Source organism: Erpetoichthys calabaricus, chromosome 2, assembly GCF_900747795.2.
Source record: "Erpetoichthys calabaricus chromosome 2, fErpCal1.3, whole genome shotgun sequence".
NCBI lineage: Eukaryota > Metazoa > Chordata > Cladistia > Polypteriformes > Polypteridae > Erpetoichthys > Erpetoichthys calabaricus.
The window spans coordinates 222,617,695-222,645,338 of NC_041395.2; the positions used below are offsets into that span (position 1 = coordinate 222,617,695).

Here is a 27,644-nt window from a genome sequence, read left to right on the forward strand (position 1 = left end):
GTTAGCTTGACCTGCAATAGGTTCATGCAAACTTTTATTTCCATTTGTGTGATTCCTTTTGCAAAGAGTAAGGTCATTGCATACTGAAAATAACATGTAAGCATATGTGGAGAGATTATTGTGGGGCATCTTTTGTTATCTGAAGGCCCCACAGCTCTAAATTCTCTGTTTCAGTGTTGGGCAGTTCATAGAGAATATTCTATGCTTTGGAGATGGGTGGCAGTGTAGCTCATAATTTACATAGCATTTAAATATGTATTGTTGTGTTTTTGAAGATGTTGATGCCAGGAAAGAATCATCAATCTGATACCAACCTAGATGCACATTAATGTAGCGTTTTGGTTTCTACATGCACACTGCGTCTTTCAAGAAGTATTTATTTCTTCTTGATTTCTGAATTCCTTTCTCACCGTTTTCCGTTCCTATTCTTACACCGCCGTATGCTACGGCGGGCGTCGGCTAGTAGTACAGTATTATGGTACTTGAGGAAGCACACATGCCAACAGAGAGCCAATAGACTTTAGGTGAGAGTGAAAATCGGAATACTGTGTGTTCTTTTATATTAAAGAGAGTGCAATAATAAACTGAGAAAAGGGAATCAAAGGAGTAATATTTCTACATGAAGAGGAATGGCAGACGTATATGTTGTCCAGCTTGATGTACTTGGAGTAGAAGAAAAGAGTACATCTTTGTCAGAATTTAAAAGGGAATCTCCTTTAATGAGAGTCTTTTGTTTTGTCCTTTAATTAAAATGAACATTTCTTGTCTGAGTATGACTAGTGAGTGAGCTGGTGTTTAGTATAGCAGCTGACATTTTTTAATTAGGAGAAAGAATAGATAAAAAAGAATTTGCCTTCACTGCTTAGTAAACAAAAGGTTTATTAGACAGATTTGTCTCTTAATGCATTCTACATGTAACCTTGTAAAGCTTATTAGCGTTTTATCTTCTTCAGAAACATCTTTTTGAGTGTTTTTTTAGAATTGTGGCATGTAATAATGATAAACGTTTTATTTTTTTAGCCATATTTATTTAAAAATATTTTGTGCACGTATTTTATTATTTAAAATATTTATTTTAAATAGGTTTTGTTTTAGTATTTTTTTATGGTCACTGTACAATGAGCGTACAGAATTTCATTGTGTTAATACAAAATTAAAAAGTAACCCCTATGGTCTGCAGTTTAATTATAGAAATACTACTTTAATATGGAACATAAGGTTTCTCCACTGCTGTTGTGCAGGATTTTAATGTTTAAGGGGAAAAAAGTAAAAAGATAAAGAAAAAATTAGAACTGGTATCAGTTCTGTTTTGAAAGCCTGCAGTATAATTATGGGTATGAACACAACTGCCTTTTTTTGACAAAATGCCTTCCCCCAGTCGTAATAACATGAAATTTGTGATTCATATTGGCCCTAAAAATACTGATGTATCCATAATTTGGGGATTTGGAGCAAACACCATGGGGCAGTTGTCATCTGTTATTTGAGGTATAAGTGAGTCAACATCATATTCATACAGGAATCTGGTATTTTAGCCAAAGATGTGGCCAGATTTGATGATAAAACATTCCATCCATTATCCAACCCTTATATTCTAACTACAGGGTCATGGGGGTCTGCTGGAGCCAATCCCAGCCAACATAGGGCTCAAGGCAAGAAACAAACCCCGGGCAGGGCGCCAGCCCACCGCAGGATAAAACATTCCTTTAAAGCATTTTATGCATGAGATAACTCATGGTTCAACTTGCAAGCCACAATATGGCAGATTATGCTAATAGATTCTGATGGAGATAGGTAGCTGGAAACTATTTCCCACTAACTCCATATGGATTGTCCTTCTTATCTTCTTTTTATAACCAGCCAAATCTTAAATTTGAAAGCCTGCAGTATAATTATGGGTATGGACACAACTGCCTTTTTTTGACAAAATGCCTTCTCTCTTACTAGCATGTTCCTTACCTGATCTGCTTATTTCCAAGTTTGCCCCTGATTTGAATCAGGTTGATTCTCTAAGTTTGTTGAATCCATCTGCTAAAATATTTTTGCTTCTTTCTCTCTGGCACCATTTTTATTCAAGAATTGAATACATTATTCTTTCTAAATCACTTGCTGCCAGTATTGATAATGTGTCTTATGAAATAGCTAGTCTCTCTGATCGTAGGTATATACTGAAAATCTGTCATTTCCCCCATGGCCGAAATCCTCTCCAGCTCAAACATCTCTCAAGTCTTTCAGTTCTAAAAATAGATATTGGACAGGGTTGTACCCTGCCCTCTCCCACTTTTTTAATATTGCGCTTCAGCCCCTAGCTGTCAGCCTTCACAGTGCTGATTCAGTCACCTCTATTACTGCTTGCACCACATATCTTCGCCTCTTTCTTGGAAATGCTCCCTCTGATTTTCCTAACCTCCTTAATTTGCCCAGCTGTTTGGAGTCTCTGTCTGGTTATAAAAATTAACTGATCTAAATTTGGTATCTCCCCTGTAAATTCTGTATGTGGTCAGTCTGTATTTCACTGCACATTCCCCTTACAAGTTCATTTAAATACTTTGGTTTGAAACCTCTCTTTTGTTGCAGGACATTGTAGCATCTCATTATAATTATATTCTTAAGAGTGTCAAGATACTCCCTTTGTTGAGGCCTTTTTTACTGCATTATTTTGTTCCCGTTTGGCTTTTGTTAAAATGAACATAGTCCCTTGCTTTAATTTTGTTAGTGCTCTGCTCCCCTTCTCTCCATATTTTTTTTTTTCTGTTTTAAATTATCTCTTCTTTCTGCCTCTTTATGGAATGGCAAAACATCATTTATATATTCTTTGCCTGAAATTGCAGTATATGCCACTGGGCATTTACTCTAAGGCTAGTGTGGAATTGGTAGAAGCCTCTCATTAGTCCACCGCCTTGGTTTCCTACTAAACTTAATTTGGTCTATGTCTGGTTCTTCTGAGCTTTGGTACATCCACATTACTAACCGAGAATGCTAAACCGGATGGACGCAGGGACATTCGGCCATGGGCCGTAGCCGCAAAAAGACGTACTGCACAGGCGCCCCAAGAAATGAGGCACCGCGAGAGGCGGCCGCAACCACAGAAAAGCCGCGACCACAGAAAAAAGGAGTGAGCACAGAAAAAAGGAGTCAAAGAAATGAGGCGCCGCGACCACAGAAAAAAGGAGTCAAACGCAGGCGACGCACACAGCGCCGCACGAAAGCCATTGCACACGAAACTAGCACACAAAAAAAAAGAAGCCGCTCGCGCTCCACAAATCTCACACCCACCTCCAAGCACCCCCCCACAAGCAATGGACGGGACACACACAAAGAGGACGATTCAACAAGCCCCTGGCACACAAAAAATAAGACCCCGCAACCCCCCCCCATTCCCCCCCCCCCCCACAAGCAACGGACGGGACACACACAAAGAGGAGGATTCAACAAGCCCCTGGCATACAAAAAGAAAGAAGACGCTCGCGCCCCACCAATCCCACCACCCCCCCCAAGCAACACCCCCCCCCCCCCCCCCCACCAGACGCCGGCAAAGCACACAGCGCCACACGATTCCCATTGCACACGAAACGGGACGCACACAAAGAGGAGGATTCAACAAGCTCCTACCACACCAAAAAAAGAAGCCGTGACCGCCACACCAAGCCCATTAGAGATGAAACGGTACAGACTACGGACATGGCACACGAAACGTTCACAACAACGACGATTCAGACCCACAAACACTAACATCAATAAGAAGTGACACCCAAAGCCCCATTTCTAAAGGAACCGTCCGCAGACACCTGCTAAACGATTGCGCCACTTAGCTGACAACGCGTTCAATAATGAGTCCACTATTGAGGAAAATTCATTGGGATTAATGAATGTCATTTGCAATCATTGTCATTCACTTAACTTCCCTGAAGAAACAACTGGCAATACAAGTAATGAATTTACACGTTGTTGTCAAAAGGGTCAGATTAGACTGCCTCCTTTACATTCATATCCTGAATATCTACAGAAGCTTCTAACTAACGATGTGCCTGAAAGTAAAAACTTTATGAACTGCATTAGATCCTACAATAGTTCATTTGCTTTTGCATCTACCGGAGTAAATATCAGGCCACCAAAAGGCAATGGCCCATACTGCTTTCGCATATGTGGACAAATATTGCATCGCATTGGAACAGTGCACCCTGAAACAAATCAACAACGCAAATATGCACAAAACTACACACACAGCCCCATTTCTAAATGAACCGTCCGTATTAAACATACGTCATCTCAACACGTTCACACTATGCAGCATAGGTGGATCTCATTACAATAAGGCACTATTAACCGTTCAACCGCAGAAAAGGCTCCATATTAACAGTGGGTGCGATCCTCCTTATTACTTATCCATATTTATCACGCTCAAGAACAAACAAGTCATAAATTCACGATCACGGGTACAAAACGATACGGCTCGGATAACGGGACCAAACACAATTCACACTATGCAGCATAGGTGGATCTCATTACAATGAGGCACTGTTAACCGTTCAACCGCAGAAAAGGCTCCATATTAACAGTGAGTGCGATCCTCCTTATTACTTATCCATATTTCTAACGCTGAAGAACAAACAATTCATGAATTCACGATCACGGGTACAAACCGATACAGCTCGAGTAACGGGACCAAACACACGAACCCGCATGAAAAAAAAAAATACACGTCGGCTCCAACGCGCTTCTGAAACTCTGGAAGAAAAAATGTCTCGGCTCCAAAAACGCAAAGCTCAACTAACACAGTTACAGAAACGAACCCAAATGGACAGACACACTGAACGTGGACGCATGCAGCACGTGTCTCACAGTACTGCATCGAAACAGGCACGGCTTCAAAATGAAACACCTCCCGTCTCAGACATACAGAAACGGCAACGAGGGGACAAAATAAATAAACGCAGACGTCTACACCGCGCATCTCAAATGCCGGAAAACAAGCAGGCAAGGCTCCAAAAAGAGAAAGCTCAACTGACTGACATACAAAAACGGGCAAGGCTCAATACAAACAATGCACGCCGTAAACTACAACGGGCTTCTCAAACCTCACAGGCAAATCGATTACAGCTCCAAAACAACACGTCCCAAATACTGGACATACAACGATGCGCCTCTCAAACGGCACAACCAAAACATACACGTCACGGACATCAACGACAGACACCTGCTAAACGATTGCGCCAGTGTATTATTGTAGTATTTCCCTCTACTTACCCTTTACCTATTTTCTCAAGGGTAAATGTTCTCATCAGGTTCGTTATCGGGTTGGTCTACTGTTGCACTTTAAAATAAACACACACACACAGACCCTAACCACAACAGTGCCCTATGAATGACACACACACGCTGATTAACCCTTTGCACTTTATACCACACATCAGCCTGTCACTCAGCACTTCAAGAGACTTACTTATTATCGGCACGGACAACATATGATGTTTTAAATAGACCTCATACCTAAATGTTACTTTTGGTCTGCAAGAAAATATTAAAACATACAAAGACTCAGTATCCTTGACTATAGGCCATTTATCAGCCAAGAATACCTTCTTTTCATACTGTCCCTTAACTATCGAGTGGCGCCTCACTCTCAGCCTTATAAACCTCGCAGCACAGAAATAATGGCAAAAATCTGGCTACCCCAGGTGCTCAAAGAAATCTAACTTATTAATTCAATCACTCTAGACATTAAAATAAAGCATAGAAAGTTAAAAGCAGCATGGTATTTATTACAAGAATAATAAGAGAATAATAATAATACCACTGGAACAAAGAATAGAAAATAAGTACTGATAGGAAAGTCTGAATATATATAGTCTTTAGGAAAAGCTTACGAAAAAGTTGAAATGACAAGGATGAATGTCCCAGGGAGGCGTTTGATTTAGCAATGGATGTTCATGGTGCCTTTCTGACGACCAATGTCGTCTTCGTCTGTTCCTCTTCTTCTTCTTCTCCTCCCTCCTGCTCCTTCTTCTTCCTTCTTCTCCTTCTTTTCTCCTTCTTCCTCCTTCTTCTCCTTCTTCTCCCTCTGCTCCTCTTCCAGACCAAGGCATATTTATTATGAAATATCATGCCTTGGTTACACAACACATGAACCTGATTGGCTGGCTGTCAATGTGATTGATGAATTTTGCTCAAACTCTTTCCCAGATAATAAAGTTCTTTGATATTGCCTGTTTCCCTTCCCCAGGCCATAAATCCCAGATGTCCATCCATAAAGTAATCAATAGCCTGGGGTGTCAGCAGAGCATCCTTTCCCGGGTTGTAAAATAATTGAGCCCCAGAATGTCTTCCTTTCACTGTAGGAAAACAGCTGTTTGAAAGTGAGGCGTGACAAAACCTGCTTTGATCTGTCTTCGTTCATCTGTTGTCTTGTCTCGAACAAAATATAATGGAAACCAAAATGTACAGATTTTATACACCATAACAGCCAGTTAGCTGACAATGCGTTCAATAATGAGTCCACTATTCAGGAAAATTCATTGGGATTAATGAATGTCATTTGCAATCATTGTCATTCACTTAACTTCCCTGAAGAAACAACTGGCAATACAAGTAATGAATTTACACGTTGTTATCAAAACGGTCAAATTAGACTGCCTCCTTTACATTCATATCCTGAATATCTACAGAAGCTTCTAACTAACGATGTACCTGAAAGTGAAATCTTTATGAACTGCATTAGATCCTACAAATCGATATCCACTATGAACATGAACAGTGGCACTGCACATGACATCCGTCTTGCAAAACTGTTAATTATTGATGAATGTACAATGGCATCCACTCACTTACTCAACACCATTCATAAACTTCTACAAAAGTTTATGAATAATAATCTTCCCTTTGGAGGAAAGGTACTTTTATTACGAGGAGATTTTAGACAGTGCTTAGCTATTGTTCCACATTCCATGCGCTCAGCTATTGTTCAGTGCACCTTAAAATACGCAGACAATTGGCATTGCTTTCAAAAGATACAGTTAGTACAAAACATGCGATGTCCACATCCAGATCATAATAATTGGTTATTACAACTGGGAGATGGTACACTCACCAATACAGATAGACTTCACCCAGATTTTATTACAATTCCTCAAGCCTTTATCTGCGCCGACTTAGTTACAGACAGATTTGGAACAGCAATCTCATTAGACCAAATGCCCTTTTTAACACAACGCACTATATTATGTCCAAAAAATATTAATGTGGAAAACATAAATACCCAAGTCATTGCATTACTTCCTGGAGAGACACAACTCTTTCTAAGCTCTGACAAACTTGACTCTGATCACGACAATAACCATCTTCATTGACCTTACAAGTTCTGACCTGGAATTACCTTTTACACTTAAACGGCGTGTACAAAGAAATTTTCCAATAAACCTTTACACTGTGCCACACACTTTATTGTTTGCTTTCTATTTGCATCATCTACACCTTCACACTATTCTATATCTCATTCATACATCACGCTCTTTCTCATTCCCAACACCAGGGGTTGGCGAGCGAAGCGAGCAGGGGGCGGAGCCCCCTAGTCTCATAGAAAGTACAGTTGCACTTCTATAATTTTAGTCCTTTAGGTTCCTGTGCTCTCCAAACACATACTTATCTTCTACAGGTTTAATGCTCTTTTCTATATTGGTAACAACCCCTGGACAGATAATGGTGTTAAGACACTTTGTGACATCTGTGATGATTCCAGGCTTGCAAGCTACCAATCACTGACTTCTAGGTTCTCTTTTTTTTTCCCCCCATCTTCCATTTTTCTTTGATCAGTCCTTAAGGCAAATGGTATCTTGTTATACTCTCCATTTCTCTTCCATCCCCCAAAAAATGCTTCAGAAACTATCCTCAATAACATTTGTGCATCCTCCAAAAATCCAAATTGTCATCATTTTTATGTCAAATTCATACATTGCCTGTAGTTTTTCCTTTGCAAGCTCTGTGCTGTGCTCTTGGTCCCAAATGATCTCTACCATTTTTGTTCCTCAACATAATTCTGTCACATTTTTTCATGTTTTTGGGATTGTTACAGTGTCCGCCATATGTCTGTCTATTTTCCCAGTTAGTATTTCCTTTCTTCTTCATGTGTTTCTTCTCTTGGACCTTTCTGCTCTTCTCTTTATTTTTAACCAGCCGAGGCTTTTTCATAGGAAACAATTGCTGCAAATTTAAAATTCATTGTTCCTCTGTCTTTAAGTTTTGGGAATTTCTCTTTCTTTACCAATCTCCCTGGAACTTTCAGGAGTATGAGGTACACATCACCAGTTCATCTGCTTCCAATACAAAGAAGTGGCCGGCATCTGAGCACTTGGTTAGGAGCCGACTTTATTATGATCGGCATTTCATTTCTAATCTCAATTCTGAACTTGTATGTCTGCTCTACCTAATTATTGCTCTGGAGCATCCTGTGTGTGCTGTCCCTCTCTTCCCAGATTGCATTTGAATTAAGGATTTAATCCTGTGTGGACCTATTTTACAGTGTGGTTTGGATGGGATGGAATAGGATTTATTCTTTTATTCTTTCAATATTTTTCATGTTTGCAATGTTTCATTTGTATTGATTTTTATAATCGAAGACTGTTGTTTAAAGTACTGTATAATAAAAAAAAATTCAGTCACTTTGCATACGTTAAGACCTCCTTAATTACACTATTTCATTGCAAAACTGTTTAGTCTTCCAACAGTTTTGTATCATTTATGCAGTCGTGTGACTTGGTCTAACTTTAACTGTTGACAACTGTTGACTAAAAGGAACTCTAAACCCACCAGTGTTTTATTATCTCCAGAAATTATGTTGAATGGAGCGTTTGGTTTTCTTTCCTTCATTGTCATCTGGTCATATCTCAAGTACAGTATTATTAGGTCTTTATATTTTTGTGTGAACCTGCACTTGGTAAAGAGAGCTATGCAAAGCCAAAATGAATTAAGTGTAATGCACTCTGTAATTACATTCTTTAGCTTCAGTTTTTAAAATAAAAAAGTAACTATATATGTATGCTTAAAATTTAAGAGGTACTATTGTCCATGTATGAAATGGACAAAACTCAGTACATGAAGTGGGGAAAAAAATAGGTCTAAGAGAGAATCCAAACACGGTATGTACTGGATAACAAGCAAACTGCCAACCAGAATAATTAGGTACAAAAATGCTCACACTTTAACTACTGCATTAAGACATTTCTATTTGGAACACAAACTAGTCTGGAATTTCTTAGATCATTTTGATCTTATCATAGTATCCCAATGTTTGCCTATAGTTTTTAAGTATCTTTGAGAGAAATTGCAGTTTTCAAATGCTATAACTTTAGTAAATGTTCAGTGTAATACCATTGACATTATATTATTAGGAGACTAACTAAACAGTTTTTTTTTTCTCTTGTTCTTATTTGGGATTGGACGTCCAGAGGCCGAAAGCTATTGTCTGGTATGTGTCAAGGTGCACTTACTGTTTGTAATGCCTAACATAAATGATCATATAGAATTCTTTTAGATTTTAAATGTTTTTGTCCTCTTTAGCTGGAAGACTACAACACTATCCTGCCACTGGAAAATGGCAGCTCCCAGAAGCAGGCTATTTCCTTTCTGAGTCCTTGTTTGCCATGTGATCACCTGCTAGTGAAGCAGTGTATACCATCTCCAAGAAGACTGTTGAATCAAGGAGAGCAAAGAAAGGTAAGGCATTATTTTCTTGCCATTGCATATCTAAGTAAAGATAACATACTGTTTCGTGTTTGTAGCTTCCTAGTTAGGAAAAGAGAAAAAAGGTAATTTAAACCTTTTTATGATATAACTAAGCTTCTTGCTAAAGAGCTGACTATAATAAGTACTTTTTGAATAACTTTACTTTATAGCGGTGGTCTTTATGGTGAGATTGTTTTCATTACTGAGAAATTATAAAAAAGACAAAAAAACCCACTTCATAAGAACGTTGTTAAGATATCTTGGTCATACTTTATATGGATCCATTATAAACCAGTCAAAATATTTTATTAATAATGTTATTAACAATAAATTACCACTAAACGTAATAAGACTCTTGAAATACTGTATGTTAGTCTCATTTAATGCTGTTTTATATTATACCAGTAACAGCGTACGATAACGTGCAGTGAATACACTTGACTTGAGCATTCCTAGTTTACATCCTCTTTCTCTGTACATTTAGCATTCATTTGCTCGGAGGTTGATGCGCTTGCTGCTTCATGAGCAGCTCTTCTTTTCTCCACCCTAGCGGCCCGCGGCTTCTCTTCTTTCGTTGGCATCTTTTCGGGTTAAAACTGATTTAAGTTAGTTTTTGTGTTGCAATTACTTAGTACGTTTTCTTTCATTTTTCTCTTAAGCTGGCACTCAAGTCTTCAATCTGTCTCAAGAATGATTAGCAAAGTGGGGAATGAGAACGGCACCCATACGCAACCGCACGGCCGCTCTGCTGCGCGGTGCCAATCGTTGATTCAACAATAAAATAAAATAAAAATAAAAAGTGTAATACAAATCATCACCCCAAAAGCGGATAGTAGACGTCACGTAGTATATGTGTACCAAATTTCAAGTCAATAGGTGAAACGGTTTGCGAGCTACAGGTGATTTAAAATCCTGGACAGACAAACAAACAGTTACGGTAGCGTATTATAGAAGAAGATTACAATGTCTTATTATGTGTTTCATAACATGCAGATTATTGCAATGGATAACTTAGCTGCAGTTGGTCCAAAGTGCTGCTGCCTGTTTTTTTGGTCGTGACAAGAAAGTTTGATTCTGTATCTCCAATTTTAGCCTATTTACACTGGCTGCCTGGTAGTTTCAGAATTAATTTTAAAGTTTTGCTGCTGGTATTTAAATCAATACATGGGTTTGTTCCCACTTATTTATCTGAATTATGTGTTATACACCAGCCACCCAGAGAGCTAAGATCTACCGGTCAGTTAGCTCTTGTTGTCCTTCGTACTACTACTGATACTGATGGTTCCTTCCTCATAGTCATTTGTTTGTTTTCAATTTACTGCTGGTTTGTGCTATGTTTTATTGTATTTGATGATATTTATTTTATTTATGTTTATTATATATTTTATTGTAAAACACTTTGGCGACAGCATTACTGATGTTGTTTTAAATGCGCTATATAAATAAATAAGCTGGAGTTTTACCACTGTCTCTTGGGTAATTACAATCATTTGTAAATTAAAATGTTTAAATTTGGGCACACACAAAAAGATTTCAATGATTATATGAGAATGGTGACATGACACCAAGTAAGATAAACATGTAGTATGTCAGTTGTGTGTTATTCTTATTGTTGATATTTTATTATTTGAATATCCAAATTTTAAGTCTTTATTTATTTTTGCAGTAATGCATTATCATCTCTCATAGAACAATCATGTACAGTATCTTAAATATTAACTGTATTTAACCTCTGGATACATACTTTTATTGCAGTTCACTTGAATTTGTCCTTTTAAAACACTCTTCGACTAATATGTTCAGTTTGTTATATACTGTTCCTAATACACTATATTTAAAACTATTTATGTTATCTGTTGAAGACAGATCACAAATATTTTTAAATTTATTCTATTACCTCTTCCCCTACGTGTACCTTCAGCTCCTTTCCTCTCTATCCTCTCTGACCAGTTCTCCCTCTGTTGAGCATTTTCCCATAAAACCTGCTTATCAGATTCTGTTGTTATTTTCAGGGCGCCTTTATCAACTCCTGTCTGGTTTTATAATTATCGCCTTTGAAGGCATCTCTCGTGGCTTCTATGGCTTTATTCCACTTCATGAGTCTCACATTCGCACTTCCTATTTTGATTGGTCACTAAAGCCAAACTGGTCAGTTTGACTTTGGAGTGATTGGTCAATCAGATTACTCACAGACACCTGACATTCATACAGATCTTAGTGTTTTATTATATAGTAGATAAAAAATACATGGAACTAGATGATATCCTTCTGAATACATAATACCTTATATGTACACATTGCTTCTGAAAAGTACTAAGATTAATTAAAAGGTTTCAAATCTTTCTGTATGATAAACTTAGCATATATATGTTGTGTTATTGTGTACAGTTAGGTCCATAAATATTTGGACAGAGACAACTTTTTTCTAATTTTAGTTCTGTACATTACCACAATGAATTTTAAATGAAACAACTCAGATGCAGTTGAAGTGCAGACGTTCAGCTTTAATTCAGTGGGGTGAACAAAACGATTGCATAAAAATGTGAGGCAACTAAAGCATTTTTTTAACACAATCCCTTCATTTCAGGGGCTCAAAAGTAATTGGACAAATTAAATAACTGGAAATAAAGTGTTCATTTCTAATACTTGCTTGAAAAACATTTGCTGGCAATGACAGCCTGAAGTCTTGAACTCATGGACATCACCAGATGCTGGGCTTCCTCCTTTTTAATGCTTTGCCAGGCCTTTACTGCAGCGGCTTTCAGTTGCTGTTTGTTTGTGGGCCTTTCTGTCCGAAGTTTAGTCTTCAACAAGTTAAATCCATTCTCAATTGGGTTAAGATCAGGTGACTGACTTGGCCATTCAAGAATTTCCCACTTCTTTGCTTTAATAAACTCCTTGGTTGCTTTGGCTGTATGTTTTGGGTCATTGTCCATCTGTATCATGAAACACTGCCCAATCAATTTGACTGTATTTAGCTGGATTTGAGCAGACAGTATGTCTCTGAACACCTCAGAAGTCATTTGGCTGCTTCTGTCCTGTGTCACATCATCAATAAACACTAGTGTCCCAGTGCCACTGGCAGCCGTGCACGTCCAAGCCATCACACTGCCTCCACCGTGTTTTACAGATGATGTGCTATGCTTTGGATAATGAGCTGTTCCACGCCTTCTCCATACTTTTTTCTTGCCATCATTCTGGTAGAGGTTGATCTTGGTTTAATCTGTCCAAAGAATGTTTTTCCAGAACTGTGCTGGCTTTTTTAGATGTTCTTTAGCAAAGTCCAATCTAGTCTTTCTATTCCTGAGGCTTATGAGTGGCTTGCACTTTGCAGTGCACCCTCTGTGTTTACTTTCATGCAGTCTTCTCTTTATGGGAGACTTGGATATCGATACACCTACCCCCTGGAGAGTGTTGTTCACTTGGCTGGCTGTTGTGAAGGGGTTTCTCTTCACCATGGAAATGATTCTGCAATCATCCACCACTGTTGTCTTTCATGGACGTCCAGGTCTTTTTGCGTTGCTGAGTTCACCAGTGCTTGCTTTCTTTCTCAGGATCTACCAAACTGTAGATTGTGCCACTCGTAATATTGCAGCAATTTCTCGGATGGGTTTTTTCTGTTTTCGCAGCTTAAGGATGGCTTCTATCACCTGCATGGAGAGCTCCTTTGACCGCATGTTGTCTGTTCACAGCAAAATCTTCCACATTCAAGCACTACACCTCAAATCAACTCCAGGCCTTTTATCTGCTTAATTGATAATGACATAATGAAGGACTTACCCACACCTGCCCATGAGATAGCCTTTGAGTCAATTGTCCAATTACTTTTAAGCCCCTGAAATGAAGGGATTGTGTTAAAAAAATGCTTTAGTTGCCTCACATTTTTATGCAATCATTTTGTTCACCCCACTGAATTAAAGCTGAAAGTCTGCACTTCAACTGCATCTGAGTTGTTTCATTTAAAATTCATTGTGGTAATGTACAGAACCAAAATTAGAAAAAAGTTCTGTATGTTAATTATAAACTCACATCATCAAGTAGAAAAGTTTAAATACAAAGATAAGGTTTTTAATCATCAGAATTTTTAAAGTCAGAAACTGAAATCTGCTGCCTACTTAAGTTTGCAGATGTCTATGCAATGGTAGTTTTTATATATGAATGAAATTGCTCTTACAAGGAGGTAATTTCCTTACTATTATGGATAAAACTGGTAGTAATTTTTTACATTACTGTAATCTGAATCTAAGTTATGCAAATAAAAACTTTGGACAGTCACTTCCTTGAGGGGACATATACTGTACATGCAGTACAGATGGTTGGCCTTTTATACTGAAGTGTGTGCTATACAGTTTGAATATGCATGTTACTGCTGTCCCTCAGTAAGATTTGTTTGTGTCATTTGCCATATATGCTCACACATTGTGGATACAAAAACTTAGATGAGTGTAGAGAGCTCTGTGGAAGAGTGTCATTTTGACATCAGTCTAAACAACCACATAGTTTTTTCTGTGAATTTTCTTATAAAGTGATAAATATATTTAAGGAAAAAAAACTACACTTTGTGCAGTAGTAGTGTTAATAGTTTGTCATAGAATTGGGATCTCTTTCTGAGCACTCTGCTTAGATTTAGAAACTGAAGCTGGATCACACTTTTCAAATGCTGCCTAGAAAGGGACATCTGTTCAAAACAAAAGAAGGGTTGCAAAAGAAGTTACCAAGAGATGAGCAGTTGGTTTGAAAAACCTTAAGACTGAAAGTGCATCAGTCATCTAGGTTACATATAATATGAAACAATAGTGTCTATGAGATGGTGGTTAAGAAAGAAACTATTGCTCAAAAGAGGCATCATAAGGTCCTTCTAGAGTGTGACAGAAAGTATGTGAGACAACCAGCTGAGCTTTCAGAAATGATCTTGTGGTAAGGCGAAGACTTTTTTTTTTTTTTGCATCTAAAATGGGTAGCACATATCTACCGGTAGCTTGTGACCCAAAAACAATCTGAAGTGAATTATATGGTTGGGGAAACATGTTGTGAAGATATCCCTCATCATCAGGAACTGAGCAACTTTTTAATGAACAGTAAACTGTGTATAAAAGTAATCTAATGTGAGGATACCAAGAAATGACATAAAAGCAAAGGGACCTTTACAGCAGCTTCTTTACATTGAATGGATTGATAAATATTTGTAATTATGAACAGGACTGAGAATCAATGGGAAAGAAGTGTGCATGAAAATACTGCATATACTCATATTTTAACAAAATTATACAATGCTGCTTAAAAATAAAAAGCACTACTAAACTTTGTTTTTGGGCTAATTGACCTGAGCAATTCACATGTAAACATGGAAATTTACTTTACTCTAGTTAATGTTCCTATTCTTATGGCTCTGTCAACCTCCATTCACTTTTTCAAATATATGTGTTTTCCCCTCCTGCAAATGTAGAAGGAAAACTCCTATTAACAGTGACAAAATGTGGTAATTCCACGCTAATGGTTCCAACGCTGGGATTTGTACCCAGAACTCAAGGTTGTGTGAGGCAGTACTGCTGTGCAATCTGTTGTCTTTTATATATAGCCTCATGTGTATGTGTCTCTCCACTGATTGACATAATTCTAAAAAAAATGTAGTACTTTAGAACACAGAGTGTACAGTATAGACAGCACATTAATTTCTGCATCTTGGTAGACAATACCTATTGTATATCAAGCAGCTTTCCTGTAGATATAACCTCTTGAAAACATTTTTTCTCACTATATTTAAATCATAGACTTTTCTTGATTTAATATACAGTACATTGATTTAAAACACTGCTCTCTTTTTTCTTTTATTGAGCCTTTGCTAGAAATTAATTACATTTGAAATGGAGCAATATCAAAACTACATCATCAACTGCAGGGTAGTTCCCCTTACTCTTATTAAAACATTAATATGAGGACAAAATAACAATTACACTAGCAAATAACTGGAAAGAAAAACATTCACTGTTCCTCAGTTTGTGTTAGACTTGTAGTGATTGTAAGCCATGTTCAGCACTCAAAGCTGAAACTTTAAGGTTTCCAAAATATGTAGTATATGCAACTAGGCTTCAGCACTCCTGGGAAATGTGATCTGTCATTTTCTAACCCTCGTAAAATGTGTGCATCGTAATTGTGTTCTCTTATAAGGTGTTGTTGAGGTCCCAGTAATTTTGCATCCATTTGTAACTTTTTTGGCGTTAATGCCCAATTAAACTCAGTTATCCAATGGCCAGTGTAATGTAATGGATAATTACTGAAATAATTATGCAAATATAGTAGCCCTTTATAGATATTGTGTTTTACTGCCTACCAGAACAAGTGTCAAACTTTTTCTTTTCGTTTATATTTTATTGCATATGTCATTGTAACCGTATGGTGAATTCATTTAACACTGTCCAAACATTGAACACAACAGTAGAAAAATGTCCACCACTAATGATAATGTTAATTAGCTGTCAAAAAAAAAGTTCAGAAATTCATGAAAAATATACTATAACAAATGAGATCTTACTTTGAGTTCCTACTTACCAGTACCCAGGGATATAAGAAAATATTAATGTTAAACAGCTATTGAATGTGTTTATACCGATGCAGGAAAAAACACATATTCATTGAGAATGGCAAGAGATTAGTCATTGCCAATAAAGTTCACTCTTTTAAATAGCTGGTCATCTGTTTTTTTCATTATATTTCTCATTATTGTTTGGGTAATGCTTAAGGTAAAATAAGAAATTAACGGTTCTGCATTTTTAAAAGCAAGTCAGTTAAAATTAGGGTAAGTTCCATTAGTCACAGTTTTTTAGTAATTTGTTACTAATGAAAGAAAGTGGCTGGGACCAAACTCTGTAGCCACTGCAGGCTTCCAGGATCTGAGTTTGATACCCTTGCCTTAAACTAATGAAAATGTAGTACTGCAACTGTTTAAATATTATCTTGCCACTTTCTGTGTTTAACTTAGAAAGGTACATATTATGGCACTGTTCCATTTTGAAATGGCATTACACATATTTAGAATATAAATCTGTGCTCTGGAATGTCTGTAAAAGAAATCATAGGAATTAAGTATTCAATGTGTATTTATAACAGTGACCTTAAATGTCCTTATAAAAGACTAACTTGCTTTCTTCAAAGAAAAAAAAAAAAACAAGTGGCAATCACCCATATATATGGCAGCTCAACTGTGACCTCTACAGTTTTTATTTGTTTAACACATGAAATAGCATACAGTATCTTGTAACACCCACTGCCATCTTAAACATTTAAAAAAATATATAAGCATTTTTTAAAAATCTTGCAATATTAAAACTTATCAAATGAAATGTCATACATAAATTGCATCAGCATTCATTGTTGGTAAAATAAAAAATTCATAATAATATAAAAAAATTCCTGCTTTAATCAAAGTTAACTTTTAGTTAGTCTTTACCCTTAAAACATAAAAGTATTTATGTTTTGCTTATTCAAATTGTACAAAATAAAAATAATAGCTTGTAGGAATGTGGAACATGTAACTGAATATTTCTTTAATAAAAAACAATATTCAGATAGTATTCAAATACAGGAAACAATGATTCTTTAGGAGTGAAGTGAGACATGAAACTGCAAATGCAGAAATAAATGGTCACCTACTTTCCTCAAGAAGTGCCTGAGACTTTAAATAAAGTTTGTGTTCAAAAATTCCAAATTACAGCCGTGTTCATTTATTCTCTGCAACATTTGGGGATGTGTATGCGTGTGTGTGTGTGTGCGTGTTCAATTCTTGTGATCCCTCAACAATATAAAGGTAAGGTTATAGCCTTGCAATTATTTTACTTTTTGATTATTGGCTTTGGTGAGCTCTTAAAGCACTTAGTAAGTGGAAAATGGCAGAATCAGTTTAAAAACAGCTTTCCTTCAAACTCTTCATGTATTGCTGACTACGCTACATCTTTAATGTTCCATTTTTAGTAAATTAGTTTTTCTACAGGAGCATTAAAAAAGGAGTACTGTGTGTTCCAGCATGGTGTTTCACCCATGTTCTAATGCTGCTAAGGTATATTTTACTGGCTGTGAGTGAGATTTGATAGTGTACGGTATGCTCAGTAAAGTGTATATAAATTCTTAAATATTTGTTGATCTTTTATGTTAACACATTTGACCTGATCAAGTATTTGAGGTACATTTGGTGATATTAGCTTGTTTTTCTATTTAATTATTAATTACGGTAAATATTAGTAAATGTCCGCATTTGTGCCCCCCATTTTTTAAATCACAATGTCATTGCAATTTGAGTGGATCCTCTTTCTTTTTTTTTTTTCCTTCAACAAAGCAGATACTGTATACTCAGTATACTATACTGAGTAGAAGGTATGTCACATTATGCAGCTTTTCTAGCAATTTTCTGTCATAGCCATCATTTACATAATATTAGCAAGTTCAAGGCAGTTTGTGACATGTTCACATGAAATCAGTCATCTGATGTGACATACCCAATGACTCAATCCATCTACTCTGCAACTTGCTCCGATAAAATCTAAGACGTTTAGATTTTTAGACCTTGGGACAAGCTCTGTGTGCCTGAGAGCTGACAACCAATGAAAGTACAACATATTTAATGTAGCAATGAGGAATATGAAACACGTGTGTTTTGAACCTCACAAACAGAAGAGAAATTTGTCTGATGTCTCATGTTCTACATTCACAACCGGTCATAAGTTTTAGAACACCTCAGTTTTTTCAGTTTTTCTTCAGATTTATTACATTGAAATGCAATTAATGTCCTAAAGTGGTGAAAGGGTAAGCAGTAAACAGCCAGAGGTTTAAATTTAAAGTTTAGGTTATCAAAAACTGAAAAAAGGAAATATCAGAATATTTCAAATGTGCCTTCTTCAGGGAACAATTAATAGGTTACAACCTGCAGATGTTCTGCAGCAATTTAATTAAATTGTGTCTTGCAAGTTGAAATGAACAAGTTGGTGAAAGGATGGTTCCTCAGTGTTTGACACCAACTTTCAAACATAGAGGAGGAAGTACGATGGTCTGGGGTTCTTTTGCTGGAGACAGAGTTGGTGACTTGCACAGAGTGACTGACATCCTGAATCAAGGGTTACCACATTTTGGCTGTTATATCAGCAAAAATTGGTTACTTTGATGAATCAAAAATTTGAGTAAGAATCTGTACACTTCTTGACTTAACTTTTTATTTGCCATTGTTTATTTGTTCTATGCCAATGTAATATTGTCCAGGTAGTACTTTTAGAGGGTGTAGTAACACTATATGTTCCAACTCTGCTTTAAGACCGACAGTGTTTTTAAGTAATCAACAGAAGTTTGGACACCTGTGCAAATTGTTTGTTTTAACTTACAAAGCATAATTTACTTTATTTTCTGCAAAACATCTGTAGGTCGTAACCTATTAGTTGTCCCCCGAAGAAGGCACATTTGTAATATTCTGAAATTTCCTTTTTTTAGTTTTTGCTAAAGCATTAAATGTAAATCTCTGACAGTTTACTGCTCACCTTTTCACCCTTTTAGGTCATTCATTGCATTTCATCTGATTAAATTTGAAGAAAAACTGGAAAAACAAAAAAAGTAAAAATGAAAAAAGAAAATGCTGATATTGAGGCTGAACTCGCCATATCTGCTAAACCTTTGTACACCATAGCTTCGATCAGGCAGCATGGTATTGGCTGTAACAAAAAAGTAAGAGCATGATTGTGCTGGAAATTCAGAACTCATCTGTAAATATGACATGGTCCGTGATTTTTCTATAGTTTAAATTGACATGGTCCAGCAACACACTCAACAACTGCAATCGGCAATTCTGACATAACCCACATAAAAGTTGTGTAATGTGACATCTGTTTAAGTTAGGAGACATGTAACTTGTCTTCCTTGCCATCATGAGCTTATATTTTCAGAGATATCTTGCGCAGAAAACAATGTTAATTAGACATGATGGCTGCCGTGCTGTTAGGATGTATCTCTCAGAAAAATTAGCTTTTATTAATTTTCCATGCATGGTTCACATTCAGGATGGATGTCTGTAGAAACACAGATTGAAAAATGAATTTGAACAGTCAAATAATATATGAAAAAATTGAACCAAGTTACTTTTAGTTGCACTGTGATTGTGTGAGCCATTTAGTGTTACCTGTTATCCTAGTATGCATGCATTTGGTATGTGAAAGGAATGTTAAGTACGCAGTGAAAAACTTGCCATTACAATGGGAGGAATGTCCAAAATCCGTAAAGCAATCACCAGTCTTGGCATAAGCAGTTGTGAATATGTACTGTGTGTGCATGAATGATAACCCAAACTCTTGTTGAGTCTTTCATACCCATTTAAAATTCCCATCAAAGACATTATAATGCTGGAGCATGACATTATGCAAACATTCATTCAGATGTATTTATATATCTATAATAATAAAAGGCAAAGCCCTCACTGACTGACTCACTCACTGATTGACTGACTGACTGACTCATCACTAATTCTCCAACTTCCCGTGTAGGTGGAAGGCTAAAATTTGGCAGGCTCATTCCTTACAGCTTACTTACAAAAGTTAGGCAGGTTTCATTTCGAAATTCAAAGCGTAATGGTCATAACTGGAATATATTTTTTGTCCATACACTGTAATGGAGGAGGCGGAGTCATGTATCGCGTCATCACGCCTCCTACGTAATCACGTGAACTAAAAACAAGGAAGAGATTTACAGCACGAGTCACACGCGGGAACGAAGGTAAATGACGTTAATTTTTGACTGTCTTTTAATACTGTGTAAGCATACATATTAACACATGTGCAATTAAACGTGTGCATTTACGGGGTGATTTCTCAGGCTTAAAAGCTCACCTTTTATCAAACGCGGGAACAAAGGTAACTGACGTTGTTCACTGTCTTTTAATACTGTGTAACCATACATATTAACACATGTGCAATTAAACGTGTGCATTTACGGGGTGATTTCTCAGGCTTAAAAGCTCGCCTTTTACTAAAAAGGTAAATGCAAAACTATTTTCAATCAGTTTATTGAAACGCTCCCGTTAAGGATTGCAATAACATATTCGCGAGATAAAAGAACGAAGTAGGGGAAATGGAGGAAGAGCCGGAAACAGCGAACAGCAAAAAATTAATTAAACAATTGAGAACGGAGCGAGTGAAGCATACAAGCATGTTCATAAGGGAAACAAAGCACGGTGTAAAACGTAACTTTAAATTAAGTTTATAGAAACGCTCCCGCTGCGGATTGCAATAACATATTCGCGAGATAAAAGTTTAATGAGAAGACACGAGGTATAAACGAACCACACGCCGTGGCGCAACGTTAGGGGCAACAGTTTCAACCATTCTATGATCTGCTTCTCGCAACTGAAAGACAGCACATGGCGGATGTTAGCCGACTTGCTGACCGCAACGTTAGGGGCTTCAACTATGGCGCTGACGCCACATCTCAGTGCCAACACTTTGCAGACTCTACTTAAAAGACACGCCCTACTCACTGGACAGTTAAAAAGACCAATCAAACTAACGATGACATCAAGTATTACCCAATCAAAAGTAGGAAAGGAGGCATCTTCGTAAAATGCGTGTGGGATGATTTGCATGACACGCTGCTTTAAAAAAAAAATGATAAAAAAAATACGGGATAAATCCCGTCCAGTATTGATTCAAAACGGGACGCGCAATTTCATTCTCAAACACGGCACGATTCCGTATTTTAAAGGACGGGTGGCAACCCTACAGTGCCAGGTAACCACCCATACAATCAGATTGTGATTCAGACTAGGAATGCAATGAATGTAATTACCCCGATCTACATACAAGGCGAAAGTCTTGCAACATTCAAAGATGATGGTTTGGGATAATTAGTACTTATTAAGTACACCATGGCACATAAAAGAGCTTATGAAGCCTTGAACCGAAAAAAGCAAGATCTCAGAGATGGTAAAAAAAAAAAAGGAGGTAATGTCGTTTTACTCGCTGTACATTTTAGTCAAACATTACCAGTTATTCCACGAGGGAGACCAGCAGATGAACTCAACGCGTGTTTAAAATCCATGCTTCTCCCACGCTCGGTTATATGTCGCGTGTTCTCGGGTAGGTACACCAAAAAATGTATACATTTAAGCATGTAATGGGCAAAGAAAAAATGAGGTATACCCGAAGGCACTGCAGTAGTACTCAATGTAAGTTTACTTCTTAAATGTTAATGTTTTACTGTTTAATAATTTATACGCTTCTTATATATTGTTCAAATTCTTTTATCAAAATACCAGTGACAGCGCAATGCACGATAACATCGAGTGAATACACCATACACATCTGCCCACTGATTCTAAAATAAAATAAACATAAAAAGAGTAATACAATCATCACCCATAAAGCGGATAGCAGACGTGACGTATTATATGTGTACCAGATTTCAAGTCAATAGGTGAAACGGTTTGCAAGCTACAGGTGATTTAAAATCCTGGACAGATCAACGAAAAGCCACGGTAGCAAATTATAGAAGATTTTACTGTTTAATAATTTATATTTATATGAAATGTGCTTCTTATATATTACTTCATATTCTCATATGATAATGATGTTAATGTTGTTTATATTGATTTCTATGTTATTGTAAGTGCATCTATGTGTGTATATGTCTGTATGTATGTATGTATGTGTATATATATATATATAATAAAAAATATATGTGTATATGTATATATAATATATCTGTATATGTGTGTGTATATGTGTATATGTATATATATATGACAGCAACACTCATAACAATGACAACACAATTACATTGACAATCATGTTACGTTATTTTTAAAATGTTTCCTTTACTTTTTCATAACCTCTTTAACACACTACTTCTCCGCTGCGAAGCGCGGGTATTTTGCTAGTTTTATATATGCACAAACCAATGTGTTTTTTCGTGTCGGTCCCAAGCCCGGATAAATGGAGAGGATTATGTCAGGAAGGGCATCCGGTGTAACATTTTGCCAAATCAATATGTGGACAACAACACAAATTTCCATACCGGATTGGTCGAGCCCCGGGTTAACAAAGACCTCCACCAGTACTGTTGGCCAACAGGGTGCAGGCGGAAATTGGGCTACTGTTGGCCGAAGGAGAAGAAGAGGGGGGAGACGTGTCCGGAGGCAGGAGGAGAGGAGGAAGGTAAAGAGAGTGGAACTGAGGGTAGGAACTTTGAATGTTGGCAGTATGACTGACAAGGGGAGAGAGTTAGCAGATATGATGGAGAGAAGAAAGATTGATATTTTGTGCATGTAAGGGAATAAGTGGAAGGGGAGTAAGGCCAGGTGGATTGGAGGTGGATTCAGATTGTTCCATCATGGTGTGGATGGGAGGAGAAATGGGGTAGGAGTTATTCTGAAGGAACAGTATGTCAAGAGTGTTTTGGAGGTGAAAAGAGTGTCAGTCAGAGTAATGATTATGAAGTTGGAAATTGGAGGTGTGATGATGAATGTTAGAGTGATGAACAGTGTACCCAAGGGACAGAAAGTGGTGATTGGAGTGGATTTCATGTTGGTGAAAGGAACAGTGGAGATGAGGAGGTGATGGGTAGGTATGGTGTCAAGGAGAGGAATAAAGAAGGTCAGAGGATAGTGGATTTTGCCACTTTTGGACATAGCTGTGGTGAATACGTATTTTAAGAAGAGGGAGGAACATAGGGTTACGTACAAGAGTGGAGGAAGATGCACACAGGTATATTACATCCTATGTAGAAGAGTTGATCTGAAGGAGATTGAAGACTGCAAAGTGGTGGCAGGGAAAAGTGTAGGTAAGCAGCATAGGATGGTGGTCTGTAGGATGACGTTGGAGATCAAGAAGAGGAAGAGGAAGAGAATGAGGGCAGAGCCAAGGATCAAATGGTGGAAGTTTTAAAAGGAAGAATGCAAGGTTGAGTTTAGGGAGGAGGCGAGACAGGCACTGGGTGGCAGTGAAGAGTTACCAGATAGTTGGGAAACTACAGCAGATGTAGTAAGGGTGACAGCAAGAAGGGTGCTTGGTGTGACATCTGGAAGGAGGAAAAGGAAACCTGGTGGTGGAATGAAGAAATACAGGAGAGTATACAGAGGAAGAGGATGGCTAAGAAGAAGTGGGACAGTCAGAGAGATGCAGAAAGGAGACAAGAAAGTGAGAGGATGCCTGAGGAGTGGAGAAGAAGTGTACTGGTGCTGATATTTAAGAATAAGGGGTATGTGCAGGACTGCAGTAACTACAGGGGAATACAATTGAAGAGCCACACCATGAAGTTATGGGAAAGAGTAGTGGAAGCTAGGTTAAGAAGTGAGGTGATGATTAGTGAGCAGCAGTATGGTTTGATGCCAAGAAAGAGCACCACAGATGCGATGTTTGTTCTGAGGATGTTGATTGAGAAGTTTAGAGAAGGCCAGAATCACTTGCATTGCGTCTTTGCGGACCTGGAGAAAGCATATGACAAGGTGCCTCGAGAGGAGCTGTGATATTGTATGAGGAAGTCGGGAGTGGCAGATAAGTACGTAAGAGTTGTACAGGATATGTACGAGGGAAGTGTGACAGTGGTGAGGTCTGTGGTAGGAGCGACAGATGCATTCAACGTGGAGGTGGGATTACATCAGTGATCGGCTCTGAGCCCTTTCTTATTTGCAATGGTGATGGACAGATTGACAGACGAGATTAGACAGGAGTCCCCGTGGACTATGATGTTTGCTGATGACATTGTGATCTGTAGCGATAGTAGGGAGCAGGTTGAGGAGACCCTGGAGAGGTGGAGATATGCTCTAGAGAGGAGAGGAATGAAGGTCAGTAGGAACAAGACAGAATACTTGTGTGTAAATGAGATGGAGGTCAGTGGAATGGTGAGGATGCAAGGAGTAGAGTTGGCAAAGGTGGATGAGTTTAAATACTTGGAATCAACAATACAGAGTAATGGGGATTGTGGAAGAGAGGTGAAAAAGAGAGTGCAGGCAGGGTGGAATTGGTGGAGAAGATTGTCAGGAGTAATTTTTGACAGACGGGTATCAGCAAGAGTGAAAGGGAAGGTCTGCAGGACGGTAGTGAGACCAGCTATATTATATGAGTTGGAGATGGTGGAACTGACCAGAAAGCAGGAGACAGAGCTGGAGGTAGCAGAGTTAAAGATGCTAAGATTTGCACTGGGTGTGACGAGGATGGATAGGATTAGAAATGAGTAAATTAAAGGGTCAGCTCAAGTTAAAACAGTTGGGAGACAAAGTCAGGGAGGTGAGATTGCGTTGGTTTGGACATGTGTAGAGGAGAGATGCTGGGTATATTGGGAGAAGGATGCTAAGGATAGAGTTGCCAGGGAAGAGGAAAGAGGAAGGCCTAAGCGAAGGTTTATGTATGTGGTTAGAGAGGACATGCAGGTGATGGGTGTAACAGAATAAGATGCAGAGGAAAGAAAGATATGGAAGAAGATGATCCGCTGTGGCAACCCCTAATGGGAGCAGCCGAAAGAAGAAGAAGAAGATCATTTGTATATCGCTCATCAATAAAAATACTCTTTCCTAATTAGTTTATAAGTGGACATTTGGCAGAATGGTAGATCTTGGGCAGAGTGTATCTGCTAAGAAAGGAAATTTTGATATCAATATTTAGGGGTAAACTTCCACCCATACAATAGAAAAACTAACTACCTCAAAATCTCCGAATGGGAAAATTAGCTAATTAATTAAATGGTGATGACTCATACCCCAGCTCTCTCTATATATAAAGTCTTTGCATGTGCATTTGCATCTGTGGACTTTAAAGGGGACTTTAAAACGTAAACATCTAATAATGATAATACTGTATATCACAGTTCAAAATAATTAAATTTCAAATTAATTTCAAATCAAAAAATACACTTTCCTGTAAAATTGTGTTTTGCAATAACCATCAACAAAAGCCAGCTTACTAGGAATTGCTCTAATGCTGGAATGTTATACTCAAAGGAAATTGCACGTTCAAGAGTTAGCAGCTCCAGTGACCTAATAGTATAATTAGTACTTATTATTTGACAGATGCCTTTTTCCAAGGCTCCTTAAAACATTTGAGATACAATTCATTTCTTTTGATTTGTTTTTCCAGTTGGTGTACTGGTATGTGAAGTAACTTGCTCGTAGTTACACAGTGTACAAATATGGTATGCAGAAAAGTAATAGTTACATAGTATTTTTGATTAATTTGATTAATCATTGGCACTGTAACTTAGGCCAATTGTCTTGCAAAATTTCCTGGGCGAAGTTGGGTAACATGGCTAGTATTCTATATAGAACAAATGTAGAATTTGCCAATCTGTATGGATACTATTTTAACAGCATGAAAATTGAAGATGTCTGATTCTCTCTGAATATAATAATCTTTTTTCCATGTAAATGTATTTTTTCTTAAATAAGATTGTAACTTGTTACTTTTTAATTTCAGTTATGATGGAGACATCCCATGGACAGCGAATTAGTCGAAACCAATCTGATGATTCCAACAGTGATGACCAGGACCCACTACTCCCTAGTGATGATTCCATACAGAATCTTTATGCCTCCAGGCAGAAACCTCAAGACGATTTCTCCATAGTTTATGCTGTCTTCTTCCTCTTGGGTGTGGGTTCTTTGTTGCCTTGGAACTTTTTCGTTACTGCCAAACATTACTGGACGTACAAACTCAACAGTGGCTCTGGGCCGAGCTCATCAGATTTTAGCGTAAGTGTGAAACTGAAAAATGTAAAACAACTCCGTATTGAAATTGTTTACTGTGCTGTATATTTAAATCACAATTTTCTGGGGAGGAATCTAATTTTAGTAAAATTCCTTATGTATTGCCACTGCTCCTAAATTGTTTTTTTTTAGTTGCTTAGGCTTGTTGTCTGAGGACATTTAAATTTCAACATTGACTGTCAGTGTGAGCTTGCCAGATCTTCATGGTTGTGCCCAAATTTGCTGCCTTTTATCATGCATTGAGACTTCAGTCTTAAATAGTTAATAATACTGTTACGCGTTTGTCAGTTATTTGAAACAGACATGATAATTTCTGTTTATGACATCAGAGAGAAAGCAGCAGTAGGTGTTGCTTTATAAAATAATGATCTCTATAGAATAACTTAATTTCATTGAAAATCCTAATAAGTCCTTTTGTGTAAGTTTGTTATCCTCATGTCAGTTACATTAATATATTTCCCATGACTAGCACCTCTCAATGAATGAACAGACAACATTCCTTTACTGCGCCAAAGACCTTGTGAAGCAGAAATAACCAATGACAGAAAGAATAACTGTGTGTCATTACATACTTTTACTGTAGTGTAATTAAAATTTAAATATTTAGAGTTAAGTAATATTTTATAATTTAACCCACCCTGGGTTAAATAAATAGCACGGGTTTCCCTGTTCAGTCCTGGAGTACCATTGTGGCTCCAGGTTATCATTTTATCCTGTTTAGAAATCAGTGGGTCAGTCTTAACTTCTGCTTGATCTGATCGTTTAATTAGCATCTTCTTTTCTTGTGCTAGTATGGATATTCACATGTACAAGAAGTTCAGATTTTTTTTACCATAGCTTTAGAAGTTTAACTGTCTTTTACCATATTCTTCTTGATGCATCTTTTTCTGTGAAGTTTGTTCCCTTATTTGTATCCAATCTTTTTTAAGGTTTCACTCTTTTCTTACTAATTAGCACACAAATGAACTTTCTGTTGCACTAGCTTGCTATCATTTAACATTCAGTTTCATTTGCACCTTTGTCTGCACTACTCATCACTAATTGTCAGAATTTGCATACAATTAAAGATGCAAACTCCAAAAAAACATTGTGAATTAACGTCCTTTAACCATATCATTTTAAGTATTTAAACGTATAGCAAAACAAAAATTTCAGAATTCTTCTAAATGTAAATATCATACTAGAGCACTTTTCTAAATGTAAACTA

General features: G+C 37.4%; 1 protein-coding gene across 2 annotated transcripts in view; it reads left to right on the plus strand.

The window, feature by feature from the left end:
* Window positions 1-27,644, plus strand: part of slc29a3 (solute carrier family 29 member 3) — an 88,828-nt gene that overhangs the window by 11,957 nt on the left and 49,227 nt on the right. Inside the window, exons 2-3 of one of the 2 annotated variants that reach the window (XM_051923905.1) lie at window positions 9,553-9,708; window positions 26,148-26,422. In XM_051923905.1, coding sequence (XP_051779865.1) covers window positions 26,150-26,422 — 273 coding nt within the window. In that variant the 5' untranslated portion in view covers window positions 9,553-9,708; window positions 26,148-26,149. Of the gene's footprint in view, window positions 1-9,552; window positions 9,709-19,300; window positions 19,420-26,147; window positions 26,423-27,644 lie in introns of those variants that run through there. The other variant, XM_051923906.1, reaches the window with a different exon arrangement.